This window comes from Panthera tigris, chromosome B2, assembly GCF_018350195.1.
Source record: "Panthera tigris isolate Pti1 chromosome B2, P.tigris_Pti1_mat1.1, whole genome shotgun sequence".
In the NCBI taxonomy this organism is placed as follows: domain Eukaryota; kingdom Metazoa; phylum Chordata; class Mammalia; order Carnivora; family Felidae; genus Panthera; species Panthera tigris.
The window spans coordinates 1966223-1978981 of NC_056664.1; the positions used below are offsets into that span (position 1 = coordinate 1966223).

Below are 12759 nucleotides of genomic sequence, written 5' to 3' on the forward strand. Positions count from 1 at the left end.
TATATTTCCAAATGTCATTAGTTTTATTTTACAGGCATTGTTGCTGCACCAGATGTAAAATTATCAACCTGCTCTTGTTCCGTTTAAGCCTATAAATCTGTGGATATGTGACTTGCTGCTGACTTCAAAGCCCTAACTCAATCATGAGGCTCTCTACCACCTGGAGATGCACAATCAAGCGTTTACCACGTTAAAGGCTCAGAGAAGTCCTGCAGTAAAGAATGCTCTTGTTCCCACGGTACCCTCTAGGGTCAGATCTCTATGGGCCAAGGCTGAGCACAAGTGGATGTGCACAGCCTCCCGTGTGCACCCCCCCCCCCCCCAGTGAGTTCTGTGAGGCTAGAATTGGCCGCAGTGACTCTTCCTGACGTGCTGTTTGCTTGTCGACATCCTGTCTGTGATGGTCTCCGCAGAGAGGACGCCCCGTCAAGCCATACTGTCTTTGTGGTGATATCTCTGATGCTGAAAAAGCCCCGACCTCTGCCTGAAGGCTTCTCCGCATTTGTTACACTCATAGGGCTTTTCTTCTTTGTGGATCCTCACGTGCTGAGCCAGGTGGGAGTTTAGGCGGAAGGCTTTCTGGCAAACGTCACACTTGAACGGCTTCTCTCCGGTGTGAATCCTATGGTGTCGAATGAGGTCTGAAGTCAGACTGAAGGCTTTCCCACACTCATTACAGCGATGGCTTCCGGAGTGGCTGTGGGTCCTCTGGTGGTGGGTGAGGAGAAGGGCCTGGCTGAAGGTTTTCCCACACTCCTGGCACTCACAGGGCTCCTCCTGACTGTGGATTCTCTGGTGTCGGTTGAGGTGGGAGCTGCGTCGGAAGGTCTTCCCACAGTGGATGCACAGGTAAGGCTTCTCTCCAGTGTGGATCCGGAAGTGTTCCAAGAGGCCTGTGTTCTGGCTAAAGACCTTCCCGCACTCTTTGCACTGGTAAGGCTTCTCGCCAAGATGGATTTTCTGGTGTCTGACAAGGTGTGAACTCCTCTGAAAGGCTTTCCCACACTCGTGACACTGATGACCTTTCTCTCGAGAGCGGATTTTCTGACGTCCAATGAGACCAGTACCGTGACGTGCCGCAGACTCACAGAGCTTCCCTCGCGTGTGCACGCCTTCGTGTGTGACCAGGTCCGAGGGGCGGGTGAAGCCCTCCCCACATTCTGAGCACTTATACTCGGGCTTCTCCTTGGGCTCGACCCGCTGCCTTTCCAAGTGAGATTCCTCAGAACGAGGCTCTACGGGTTCAGATACTTTCCTGGTTGATCCCACTCCTCCACAAGAGTCTGTCTCTGCAAATACCTTCCCGTTCTCAACCCTGGTCTTCTCACCTGAAACATTAAACATATATCACCAATTACTTGGGTTTTGATGCTTTGGGAAAGGAACCTGCATTTAGGAGGAATAAATTTAAATTTTTTTTTTTAACGTTTATTCATTTTTGAGACAGAGAGAGACAGAGCATGAATGGGGGAAGGTCAGAGAGAGAGGGAGACACAGAATCTGAAACGGGCTCCAGGCTCTGAGCTGTCAGCACAGAGCCCGACGCGGGGCTCGAACTCACGGACCACGAGATCTTGACCTGAGCCGAAGTCGGACGCCCAACCAACTGAGCCACCCAGGCGCCCCTAGGAGGAATAAATTTAAATCAAGCCGTGTGTGCTGGTACAAATGCTGTGGTTGTGTGTGTCTGAACAGGACATACGTGCAAGGGGACACAAGAAACTATTAACAGTGGCTGCTCGGGGGAGGATGGGGATTGTGGTAGGAGGCAGCTTATCCCCATTGGTTTGAACTTTATATGTGATATACACAGCACACAGTTAGCAAACAAGGAAACCGTCTTAAAAGGCCTGCCTATACATTCTTCAAAATGGCTTGTCAGCTGGAGTATAAAAAAATGAGGTCAGGGCACCTGGGTGGCTCAGTTGGTTGAGCGTCCAACTTCAGCTCAGGTCATGATCTCGCGGTTCATGAGTTCGAACCCCGCATCGAGCTTTGTGCTGACAGCTCAGAGCCTGGAGCCTGCTTCAGATTCTGGGTCTCCCTCTCTCCGCCCCTCCCTGCTCACGGTCTCTCTCCCTCCCCCTCTCTCTCTCAAAAATAAATAAACATTTAAAAAAAATTTTTTTTAAAGTGAGGTCAACTGAGGACCTTGGGGCTCATAAGGGAAAGCACCGGAAATGAAGAAACGTGGACACAATGCCCACTGTATCACTGCTTAGCTGTGTAATCTTAGAAAGGTGATTTAAACCCTCTGGGCTCAGTGTCCTCCAGTGAATCAAAACCACTGGACCACAAGACCTTGCAGGTGACATGAAGTTGACAAAAGTGTCTTGGGCTTTCCCGATACCCTTGGACAGCAGCAGCTGCCTTCCTGTGCAGTTCAACAAGACAGGGGACCTCGGTGCTGGGATAATTAGCTCACGTTTCTGGTACGTGAAAGACCGTACGCAATGTCTGCCGATAACACCTAAGCTCAGGCCCGCAGGCACAGGCGGGTGAAGAGGACAGGAGTGAGAACAAAGACGCAAAGCGAGAACGACAGGCAGGAGCCATTGTAAGCAGCACGAATAACCAGCCAATGAGAGCTCATCGGTGTGAGCCACAGAAAGCAGCAGGCAGCGTAAGGTGAGAGCATGCGAGAGTCCGTGTAATGCGGACGACTGGCAAGGAGCCGCCAGAGACCGTGGGTCCCCTGTGGGTCAGGAAGATTCAGCGGGACAAGCCACTTTGTGTGTGTAGGCCCTCTGCAGGAGGGAGGCCGCCCACAGGGGAGGGAGGGGTTACAGGAAGACGAGAGCGATCCTTTACCAGCCATGATATAATGACATAAGCACTAAAAAGAGGGGAATGTCTTGAAACCAGAAAATAACTTGAACTTTGAGTGTAAAATAGCATTTTTCAACAGACCCAGAGGGCAAGGAACAGCGTCAAGGATCTACTGTGACTGCATTTACTTGTTGCATTTCAAATAGTGCCCATCATGGATGACAGGGCCTAAATTCATTTCCGCAAGGCTGTTCACAAAAGTCAGGCCCCTCTCTTTCAGCTACTTTGCTCAGCAAATTTCCATTAGGCGGACCTTTGAACAGACTCAGAAATTGAACAGGGGAGGTGGAAAGAAGGTAAAAGAAGGTTTAGAATCACAATCAGCCATTCATCAAACATTTACTGAGGGTCTGTTCGACCCAGGAGCCACAGCAGACTCAGGAAACAAAACAATGTCCTGCCCTTTTCTGGCAGGAGAAAAAAAGACATGAACCAGCAACAATACGACGTGGTCAAATGGGAGAAATCTTGGAGCTCTAGGAACACAGGTCCTTTTCCACAGAAAAGCCATCCAGGTTTGGGGGACCTTGGGAAGGTTGAGAAAGGGAAGTCTAAGGCCCTGAAGGAGGAGTACGAATTAGGGAAAGCGAGGACAAATTACTCCAGACAGAAGAAACGTGGCAGGAGAAACTCAGAGGAGACAAACAGCAAGGAGCAAATGGGAAACAGAATGTAGCTCAGCATGAAGGGGACCCACGGTGTGATAGGGTCACAGGGGGAAGGACAGTCCTGATTTGTCCCGGACTCAGGGGACATGCAGTGTGATGGGGCCACGGGGGGACAGACCATCCTCATTCCTTCAGGACTAAGGGGACCCGTGGTGTGATGGGACCACAGGGGGACGGACCGTCCTGATTCATCTGGACTAAGGCGACCCGTGGTGTGAGGGGGCCATAGGGGAACGGACTCAGGGGTTTCCCAGGACATGGAACCGTCAGTGCTAAAAGTCTCAAGCAAACTGGTAAGGTCACGCTCATAGATGTGAGGCTGAGAAGGCAGTAGACACCACTGCCAGGGAGGCCTCTCTCACTGCCTGCTGGACGTCACTGCAGGTGGTAGGTTTCTTCTTGGTTTTATTTCTTCCTTTTGATCATGGAATTTTTCAAATGATAAAAAAAACATGTAGAAAAAATAGCATAAGTCAGCTCACTGAAGGGTTTTAGGGACGGGAAGAGCGTTAATGAATCTAACAGAGTAAATGATGGAGAAGGAGCAGGAGGTAAGAATCCCAGCGAAGCACTGAGATGACACAAGTAGCAGGAAGCAGGATTGTAAGGCCGGACAGAGGGGGAGAAATGTAAGCAACAGAAACACGAAAGGCGGATTTCAATGACGAAGACAACAGAGTAAAAACTAACCTAGGTGACATCTGGAAATAAAAGTGATAATCATACAGTAATTTGAAGGAGACAAGAAAAAATGAGCAATGGAGCACGGGCTGGGTGAGAAACCAGCCATCCTTTCTTTATTCACCCCCGCAGCGAAGGAGGGAAGGAGAAGGCCAGGGCAGAAGTCCTGTTTCGGCTGAACACAAACACCACGGAAGGGATGGGGGGAAATGTGGGGCGACGAGAGTCCTCCAGTCCTGACTGTGGCAGTGACTGCGTCACGGACTGCCTTCCTGCCTGAGGAGACAAACGGACCAAACTCCCAGAGTGGACTCCACCACGTGGACACCGCACCTCGACAGAGCCACCTCAAGACAAACACGACAGCGGGGCCTCGGAAGGGACGCCGATGCCCCCCTCTCTCCCGCCCCGAGATGCAGCTGCTTCTTACCCTTGTCTCCTTCAGGCTCCAGAACTTCGCGCTCCGGCTGGGCGCGCCGCCCCCGCACTGCTTCCACCGGGGCTGCCGCCCCCGCCAGCATCGTCTGCTCTTCAGCCTGGCCTGGGTCCTAGGGACATGCGGGGACATGCAGGGACAGTTAGGGACCTGTGGGCTGAGGAGGAAAGCGCTGTTCAGAGAGACACTCCCACGTGAGAAGAAGAAGGAGAAAGCCCAGGGGACAAAGAAGAGGCTGGGGAAGCAGCACGGCCGGTCCCTCCCAGGGGACAGCAGGTGACACCGTGGGACGAGCCAATGGCTCTGAGCACCGGACTGGAAAGAACCCGAACAGGAGCTCCGCAGGCCGTCCCCGGGTGCCCAGCTCATGCCCTCGCCTCCGGCCCCAGGTCCCAACTCCTGCTTTCCTGCAAAAGGGCACATCTGGTCCTCACCGCCTGCTTTCCTGCGTCTCCAAGCTCTGGCTGCAAATCCTCCAGAACCACCACCACCGCGTCCCCGCTCTCCGGGTGGTGCTCCCGCACCCGAGCCTGGAGCTCGGCGGGCAGGATGGCCAGGAACTGCTCCAGCACCAGCAGCTCCAGGATCTGCTCCTTGCTGTGCGTCTCGGGCCGCAGCCACCGGCGGCACAGCTCGCGGAGCCGGCGCAGCGCCTCCCGGGGCCCTGTGGTCTCCTCATAGCGCAACTGCCTGAACTGTCTGCACAACGGCTCCTGCCCCGGGCCTGTGCCGTCTCCCGGCAGCCGGACTCCCTGTTCCCCAGTAGAGTGGGGATCCCCCTTCGTGGTCCGAAGCACCTCCTTCTTCAGATTCAGAGGAGCTGGGGAACGGGCGCCAAGCGGTGCTGTCGCCATCCCCAGTGTCAGCGTGTTTGCTCTCTCTGCTTCAGAAAACTTCCTTTTGATGGTCTCCTCCTGAAAATGTAAAACCAAGAATCACGGAAACAATAACAGTAGTAGGAACAATAATAACAACAGCAACACGCCTTGGTTGGGCTTATACATTTGCAACAATCGCTATCAAATTTTCTTTCTCTGAAACAACCATTCCTAAAAATGGAACACACATACAGAATGAGAAAACTCTGTTCTACAGAAGATTGCCGGCTGACAGAGCAGGAATAGCACATCTGAAAAACCACCATTTTGCAGCTTGACGAAATAACCAACTGAATCCAGGACCACATGGGCAAAGGCACTGGGCAAAAGAACTGGGTAAAAGGGCATTCTCACGGTCTCAAAAGAATCATCATGCTAACTGTGTATTAATTACAAAGGGAAATAAATGGAGATGTCTGGCAGCCACAAACCTAATCAAATGATCAAGCCTGGCAACAACAACAGACAACTACTGACCTTCTGCCTTATCACTTATGCAGCATTTTCACTAAATATTTAACATGAATCTAATAATGAGGAGACTTTCTGATAAATCCCAAAGGAAGCTTATCAAAAAAAGACACGGACTCCTCAAAACAGTCGATTTCACAAAAATAAAAAGTATTGTTCTGGATTACACAGACATCTAAATGAATTGTGAAAATGGCTCCTGGGTTTTAAAAAGAGCTATAAAACCCAGTTAGGCTCCAAATACAGCTTGCTGTTATATAGTCCAGGATGTGTGCATGGTAAGTCCCAGCTAATACATACATATATGTTTTTTTCTTTTGGTCAAAAAATGGACCTAAGATACAAAAAGTCAAATCCAGAGCACCTGGGTGGCTCAGTCGGTTAAGTGTCCGACTTTGGCTTAGGTCATGATTCCCCAGTCTGTGGGCTCGAGCCCCACTTCTCGCTCTGTGCTGACAGCTCAGAGCCTGGAGCCTGCTTCGGATTCTGTGTCTCCTTCTCTCTCTGCCCCTCCACCGCTTGAATTCAGTCTCTTTCTCTCTCAAAAAAAAAAAAAAAAAAAAAAAAAAAAAATTTAAATTTTCTTATGACTAGTGAACTTTCATTTCCTCAGACTTTCAATGATCTCCTGTTCCTGGGTCCTCCCACGTCTTACTCCTTCCTGGAACACTCCTCATCGTCCAATTTTCTCATTTGTGCCCACACACCCTTCATGTCTCAGCATAATGAAACAATAAGCCAGCACAACTGTTGCATGTACTTTTTTTAATTTTTTAATGTTTTATTTATTTTGGGGACAGACAGAGACAGAGCATGAGCAGAGGAGGGGCAGAGAGAGAGGGAGACACAGAATCCGAAGCAGGCTCCAGCCTCTGAGCTGTCAGCATAGAGCCTGACGCGGGGCTTGAACTTACGAACCGCGAGATCGTGACCTGAGCCGAAGTCAGACGCTTAACCGGCTGAGCCACCCAGGCGCCCCATAACTGTTGTATGTACTTTACAAAAGTTATGCATCTAATCCTCACACAACTGCATCAAGACACGAGTGCACGAGTGCAAATTTCACTGTACAGAGCAAGGTACCGGGACACGGACAGCTAAATAACTGACACAAGGTCCCAAAGCTCAAGCCCAGATCTTTCCTTCAGTAGCTCTTGCAGCCGCAGGCCAAACCCTTGGACTGATCGTTGCCTTCTTTCTCACAATGCACATCCGCTCCAACAGCAAAGCCTGCTGGCTCCACCTTCCAGGTAGGTCAGCAATCTGGCCGCTACTGACCACTTCTCTGGTTCAAGAGCCCCTCGGGTCTCATCTCATCGTGAGTCCCCAACTACAGATGCCCCCCAAAACCTCCACACCACCCCGCACACTGAGCCCCGCCCACGGTGGCCTGGTGGCCTGGCTACTCCTCCGGTGCGTCAAGCAGGCGGTTCCCTCTGCCTGAAAGCTCGTCCCCCAAAGGCCACATCGGTCTCACCATGTCCTCCAGGTTTCTGCTCCAGTATCAGCCTCCGAGGCTTACCTTCGATAGGGATTTAATACTGCGCTCAGGGGACGACGCCTGTGCAGCCGACGCTGTGCCCCGTTCAGCGGACATCTCCCGCCCGGCTCCTTCGTCGCCGAGCGTTTCCCTGCACCCGGGGCCCCACTGCCCCCCAGTCTCGGCCGCAGGCCCTCCCGAGCCCCAGCACTGACACTACGCAACCGACAGCTGACGAGCAGGCGCAGCCACGCTCGCTCGGCCCCGTCTGCGCTACGCGCCGAGCGCCAACACCCGCTCCCCAGCGCGACGTCGCTTCCGCTCTAGGCACGCGGAGGACCGCGGCTCGATGGTGTCCGGCTCAACCCGCCCTACCGCGGCGTGCAGGTGCGCTCGCGAGCTTTTCTCTTTTTTAAGCCGGACTTAATTTCCTTCACATAAAAACAGGCTAGCCCAGTTCAGTGTTTCCCTGACGAGCCGTCGTTTCCACTTTGCTGCTTCATAAATTAAACACGGTCACATACTTTTCCATTTCTCCCCGATTTAAATAGTCGTTAAACACAATGGCCAAAAAAAAAGTCAACGCATGGGGTTTTTCCCCTTTTTTCATAGTAGCAAAGATCTGAAGATTAAATTGAACAATGAAAATGTATTTGGACTGGAATATTTAAGGTAATGAAATTTCAGTCTATTATGTAAAGGATAATCTACAATACTTTGCAATGAATGTAGGCTTCAGGGGAAAAAGCATTAGATATCACTTTACCAAAAATTCTACAGAAGAATACAGAATATTCCCTCTTGTTCATTTTACCAAAAACTGTATTTAGAGTCTTTGAATGAGATAAGTCCTTTAAAAAATCTAAACAAACGTCTGATTAATTAGTTAATAGTTTTGAAAAATCATTAAATATCAGACTAATCATTGTTTTATGACAGGTAATTTATTCAGTGTCTTCAGCATTGAAATGATCACAACAAAAGAAAAAAAAAAAAAAACACGTTTCATTGTGACAAGGAGAGTTACCCTTTCCTCCTTGGGTGCCAGAAGCTTGGAAGTATCTTTTAAAGTAGCAATGAAACATGTTCACTTTAAAACTTCCTAAGGCAAACAAATCCAATGAATGCAAATATTTTACTAATTAGAACTTAACATTTTTTCTTGAACAGAAAACTCATGTCTGATTTTCTCTCTTTCTAAAGAAGGGCTTATATATTTTACACAAATTTTATGTAAGGGATAACTATAAAATTTAATTTAAAAAGGAAGTAAATAGGAGTGCCTGGGTGGCTCAGTCACTTGAGAGCCCAGCTCTTGATTTCAGCTCAGATCATGATCTCACGGTTTGTGGGATCAAGTCCCATGTCACGCTCTGTGCTGGCAGCATGGAGCCTACTTGTGATTCTCTCTCTCCCTCTGTCTCTCTGCCCCTCCCCCTCTCGTATTCTCTCAAATAAATAAATAAATAAATAAACAAATAAATAAATAAATAAAAGTTTTAAAAAAGGAAGTAAAGATCTTAACTCATTTACTGCCCCTTTCAAACTCCCTACGATGGCTGGCTTCTTAAATGTCACTCATAGTATCAAGGCTCGGATTATTGGCATTGTATTGGATATCCCACGAAAATCAAAACCAGTAATGCAGGTTAACAAAGTATTTTTACAAAATTCAAGGTGCGCATTTTTAAGTAGTCTGTATCTTTTGGAAGGGGTAGATGTAGATGAGAATAAATAAAAATGCTACTTTTACCAGGATAGTCTACATGTTGCTAATAACAAAAATCAATTTTCATATTTGAGATTTTCATTTTCCAGAATTATCCTTAGTGTTTTTTTTTTTAATGTTACTATTTGTTTTTGAGACAGAGAGCATGAGCAGGGGAGGGGCAGAGAGAGGGGGAGACAGAGAATATGAAGCAGGCTACAGGCTGTGAGCTGTCAGCACAGAGCCCAACACGGGGCTCGAACTCACGGACCGCGAGATCGTGACCTGAGCTGAAGTCGGACGCCCAACCAACTGAGCCACCCAGGCACCCCCAGAATTATCCTTATTTTTGTAAACAAAATGGTGGTCTGTATGTTTTCATCAGGTCCATTCTTAAGATATTCAAAATAAGTTTCCTTTTCTATATGATCACTAGAGGCACAATTGCGTTACAAGTCATGCTACCATGCTATAGCATAAGATTAGCAGTTATCTTTTTGTAATGATGCTTTCTGCATTTCTCTCTGCTTCCACCTGTACGGCAAGATATTATTATTATGAAATTTTTAAAGTTTATTTATTTATTTTGGGAGAGGGAGAGTGCGAACAGGGAGAGAGAGGGAGAGGAGAATCCCAAGCAGGTTCTGTGCTGCCAACGAGGAGCCTGACGCAGGGCTTGCTAAAATCAAGAGTCAGATGTTTAACCAACTGAGCCACCGAAGTGCCCCATCATTATTCTGAATTTTAAATAGAAAATTATGTGACCAGTGAGTGGTACAAACGACCAAAAACCTACAAATGAGTCCAATAAATTTAATTCATAGTTTAATATTAGGAAATCTATAATTCTTTTCAACGTGTATTTATTTTTGAGAGACAGAGAGAGAGCGCACATGCTCAAGAGAGAGAGTCGGGGAGAGGCAGAGAGAGAGGGAGACAGAGGAATCAAAGCTGGCTCCGCACTGATAACTAAGAGCCTGACACAGAGTTTGAAGCCATGAACCTCAAGATTGTGACCTGTGCCAAAGTTGGACACTTAACAGACTGAGCCACCCAGGCGCCTGGAGATCTATAACTTTAAACCATCTTATTAATAGGCAAATAAAGAAAAATCCTATGATCCCTAAATGCTAATAAGTCATTTAATAAAATTTGACATGCATTTCTGATTAAAAGGGGAAGCTCCTAATAAAATAGGAATAGATGGATACTACCTTTATATGCCAAAACCATATACATCTCAAAAAAAAACACCCTCCCTCAAGACTGTGAAATCTTACAAGGATTCTCATAAAAATGCCCCTGAATTTGTTAAGAATAAAAAGACAGCTATTTGCCAAATTAATAATTTCTTACTCCCTAAGTTGCTTATAGCTATAGGTAGAAAATATCTCCTCTTGTGCTAAAGAAGAAGGAGAAGGTGAAGAAAAGGAGAAAATCTACCGCGAAATCCTCATTAGAACCCCTTATTCCAGTGGAGGAGTTTTTATATCTCGTGAAACACTATTTTACATAATCCCCCAAAGTCATAAAATAATGGCTCATGGTAAAATTAACGATGTCTCACAAAATTTATGGATTGTAATTAAACAGCAGTAGCCAATCTAATTTGCTTTCTTGGGCTGTTTCTCAGTACTGAATAAAACTAAGTGTAGGGGTGCCTGGGTGGCTCAGTTGGGTGAGCATCTGACTCTTGATTTCAGCTCAGGTCATGATCCCAGGGTCATGGGATTGATCCCCAAGTCGGACTTCAGGTTGATCTGGAGCCCGCTTAAGATTCTCCCTCTCCGGGGCGCCTGGGTGGCTCAGTCGGTTAAGCGTCCGACTTCGGCTCAGGTCATGATCTCACGGTCTGTGAGTTCGAGCCCCGCGTTGGGCTCTGTGCTGACAGCTCAGAGCCTGGAGCCTGCTTCAGATTCTGTGTCTCCCTCTCTCTCTGCCCCTTCCCTGTTCATGCTCTGTCTCTCTCTGTCTCGAAAAAATAAATAAACGTTAAAAAAAATTAAAAAAAAAAGATTCTTCCTCTCTCTCCCTCTGCCCCTCTCCCCTTACTCTCTCTCTTAAATAAAGTAATAATAATAATAATAATAATAATAATAATAATAATAAAAACCCTCAGTGTAACTCTGGTGGTTAATTCAAGCTATTTGATCTGTTCAACTGCCTCCTTGAGTAGAGTTTAGTAAACAATGATTCTGATGGTTTTTGAAGCCTAAATATGACACAAATTTTTTGTTGTTCTGTTTTTCTTCTATTCCACAACCCATAACCATGTACTCTGGGCAAAACTACTTAAAAAGGAAAAAAAGTTCTACTGCCTTTTATTAGCTCCCCTGAGACAACATGATCTGTAATCAAATTATAAATCTCACAGTCTTGTTTTAAGGCAGATATATTGGCAGGACCCTAATAACAACATAAACCAGCAAGTCAATCCTACTGACGGCACGGAATACTGTCATGGGAACTCTGCTGTGAGCATTGCACTGTGTGTTGCATTGTGTGTATTTTATCATTTTGGCAAAACCCTCTAATTCTGCCTTGCCTTCTCAGAAGGCACAGCTCCTCAGCTGCATCTTTCTGCCAAGTGAAAAAGACAAAGATATTTAATTGGCTAGTATTAGGGAATCTTTGGGCCTTAAAGAACAATATGATCAAGTGTTTCCCAGAAAAGCTATTCAGAAGGCAGACAAGAGGGGAAATATTTCCAAGACATGTGAGAGAGAGATAATTTATTATTTGAAGAATTCTTATGATTAATAAGAAAAGACCAACAAGCCAGTAGGAAAATGGACAAAGCCTATGTGAGTACTTCACACACACACACCAAAAAAATTATAGGACTCATATATATACGTATATATACATGTATATATACATGTGTATATATATATATATGTGTATATATATATATATATATGAAAAGATGCTCAACTTTGCTCTTAAATGAACATAAAAAAATAAAATGTCACTTTTCACCCATCAGATTGGCAAAGATCAAAAGGTTTAGAAGTACAATATTGTTGATGATATAGGTGTGAGAACTGGTAAATTTTATTTGGAAAGCAATGTTGCAATCCTATTAAAATGTAAAAACACATAGAACTTAGATGTGACATTCTTAAACTTTTCCTGAACACCCTTTTTAAAATTTTTTTTAAAAATGTTTATTTATTTTTGAGAGAGAGAGTGAGACAGAGCGTGAGTGGGGGAGGGCCAGAGAGAGGGAGACAGAATTGGAAGCAGGCTCCAGACTCTGAGCTGTCAGCACAGAGCCCAACGCGGGGCTGGAACCACGAACCGTGAGAACATGACCTGAGCCGAAGTCCGACGCCCAACCGACTGAGTCACCCAGGTGCCCCTCCTGAACACTCCTTCAAAAATGTCCCCCAATTACTGTCTCTAGTCCTTTATTTTCTTCACAGCATACTGCAATTAATACATATTGTCTGTTAGTTTTTTAAAGGCCTGTCTCCTCCAGTAGGATGTAAAATTCTGTGATGGCAAAGATCAAACTTAATTTGCCCTCTGGTTTACAGCCAGCATAGTCCCTAGTATATAAAAAGCACCTATTAGGGGTACCTGCGTGGCTCAGACGGTTAGGCATC

The 12759-nt window shown here is 46.7% G+C and overlaps 1 protein-coding gene across 2 annotated transcripts in view; it reads right to left on the reverse strand.

The window, feature by feature from the left end:
- ZSCAN26 (zinc finger and SCAN domain containing 26) overlaps positions 1-12759 on the reverse strand; it is a 21463-nt gene continuing 8704 nt past the window's right edge. The window contains exons 1-4 of one of the 2 annotated variants that reach the window (XM_042985435.1): positions 7486-7704; positions 5049-5528; positions 4609-4726; positions 1-1328 (exon numbers count right to left, since the gene is read on the reverse strand). In XM_042985435.1, coding sequence (XP_042841369.1) covers positions 427-1328; positions 4609-4726; positions 5049-5528; positions 7486-7560 — 1575 coding nt within the window. In that variant the 5' untranslated portion in view covers positions 7561-7704 and the 3' untranslated portion in view covers positions 1-426. Of the gene's footprint in view, positions 1329-4608; positions 4727-5048; positions 5529-7485; positions 7705-12759 lie in introns of those variants that run through there. The other variant, XM_042985437.1, reaches the window with a different exon arrangement.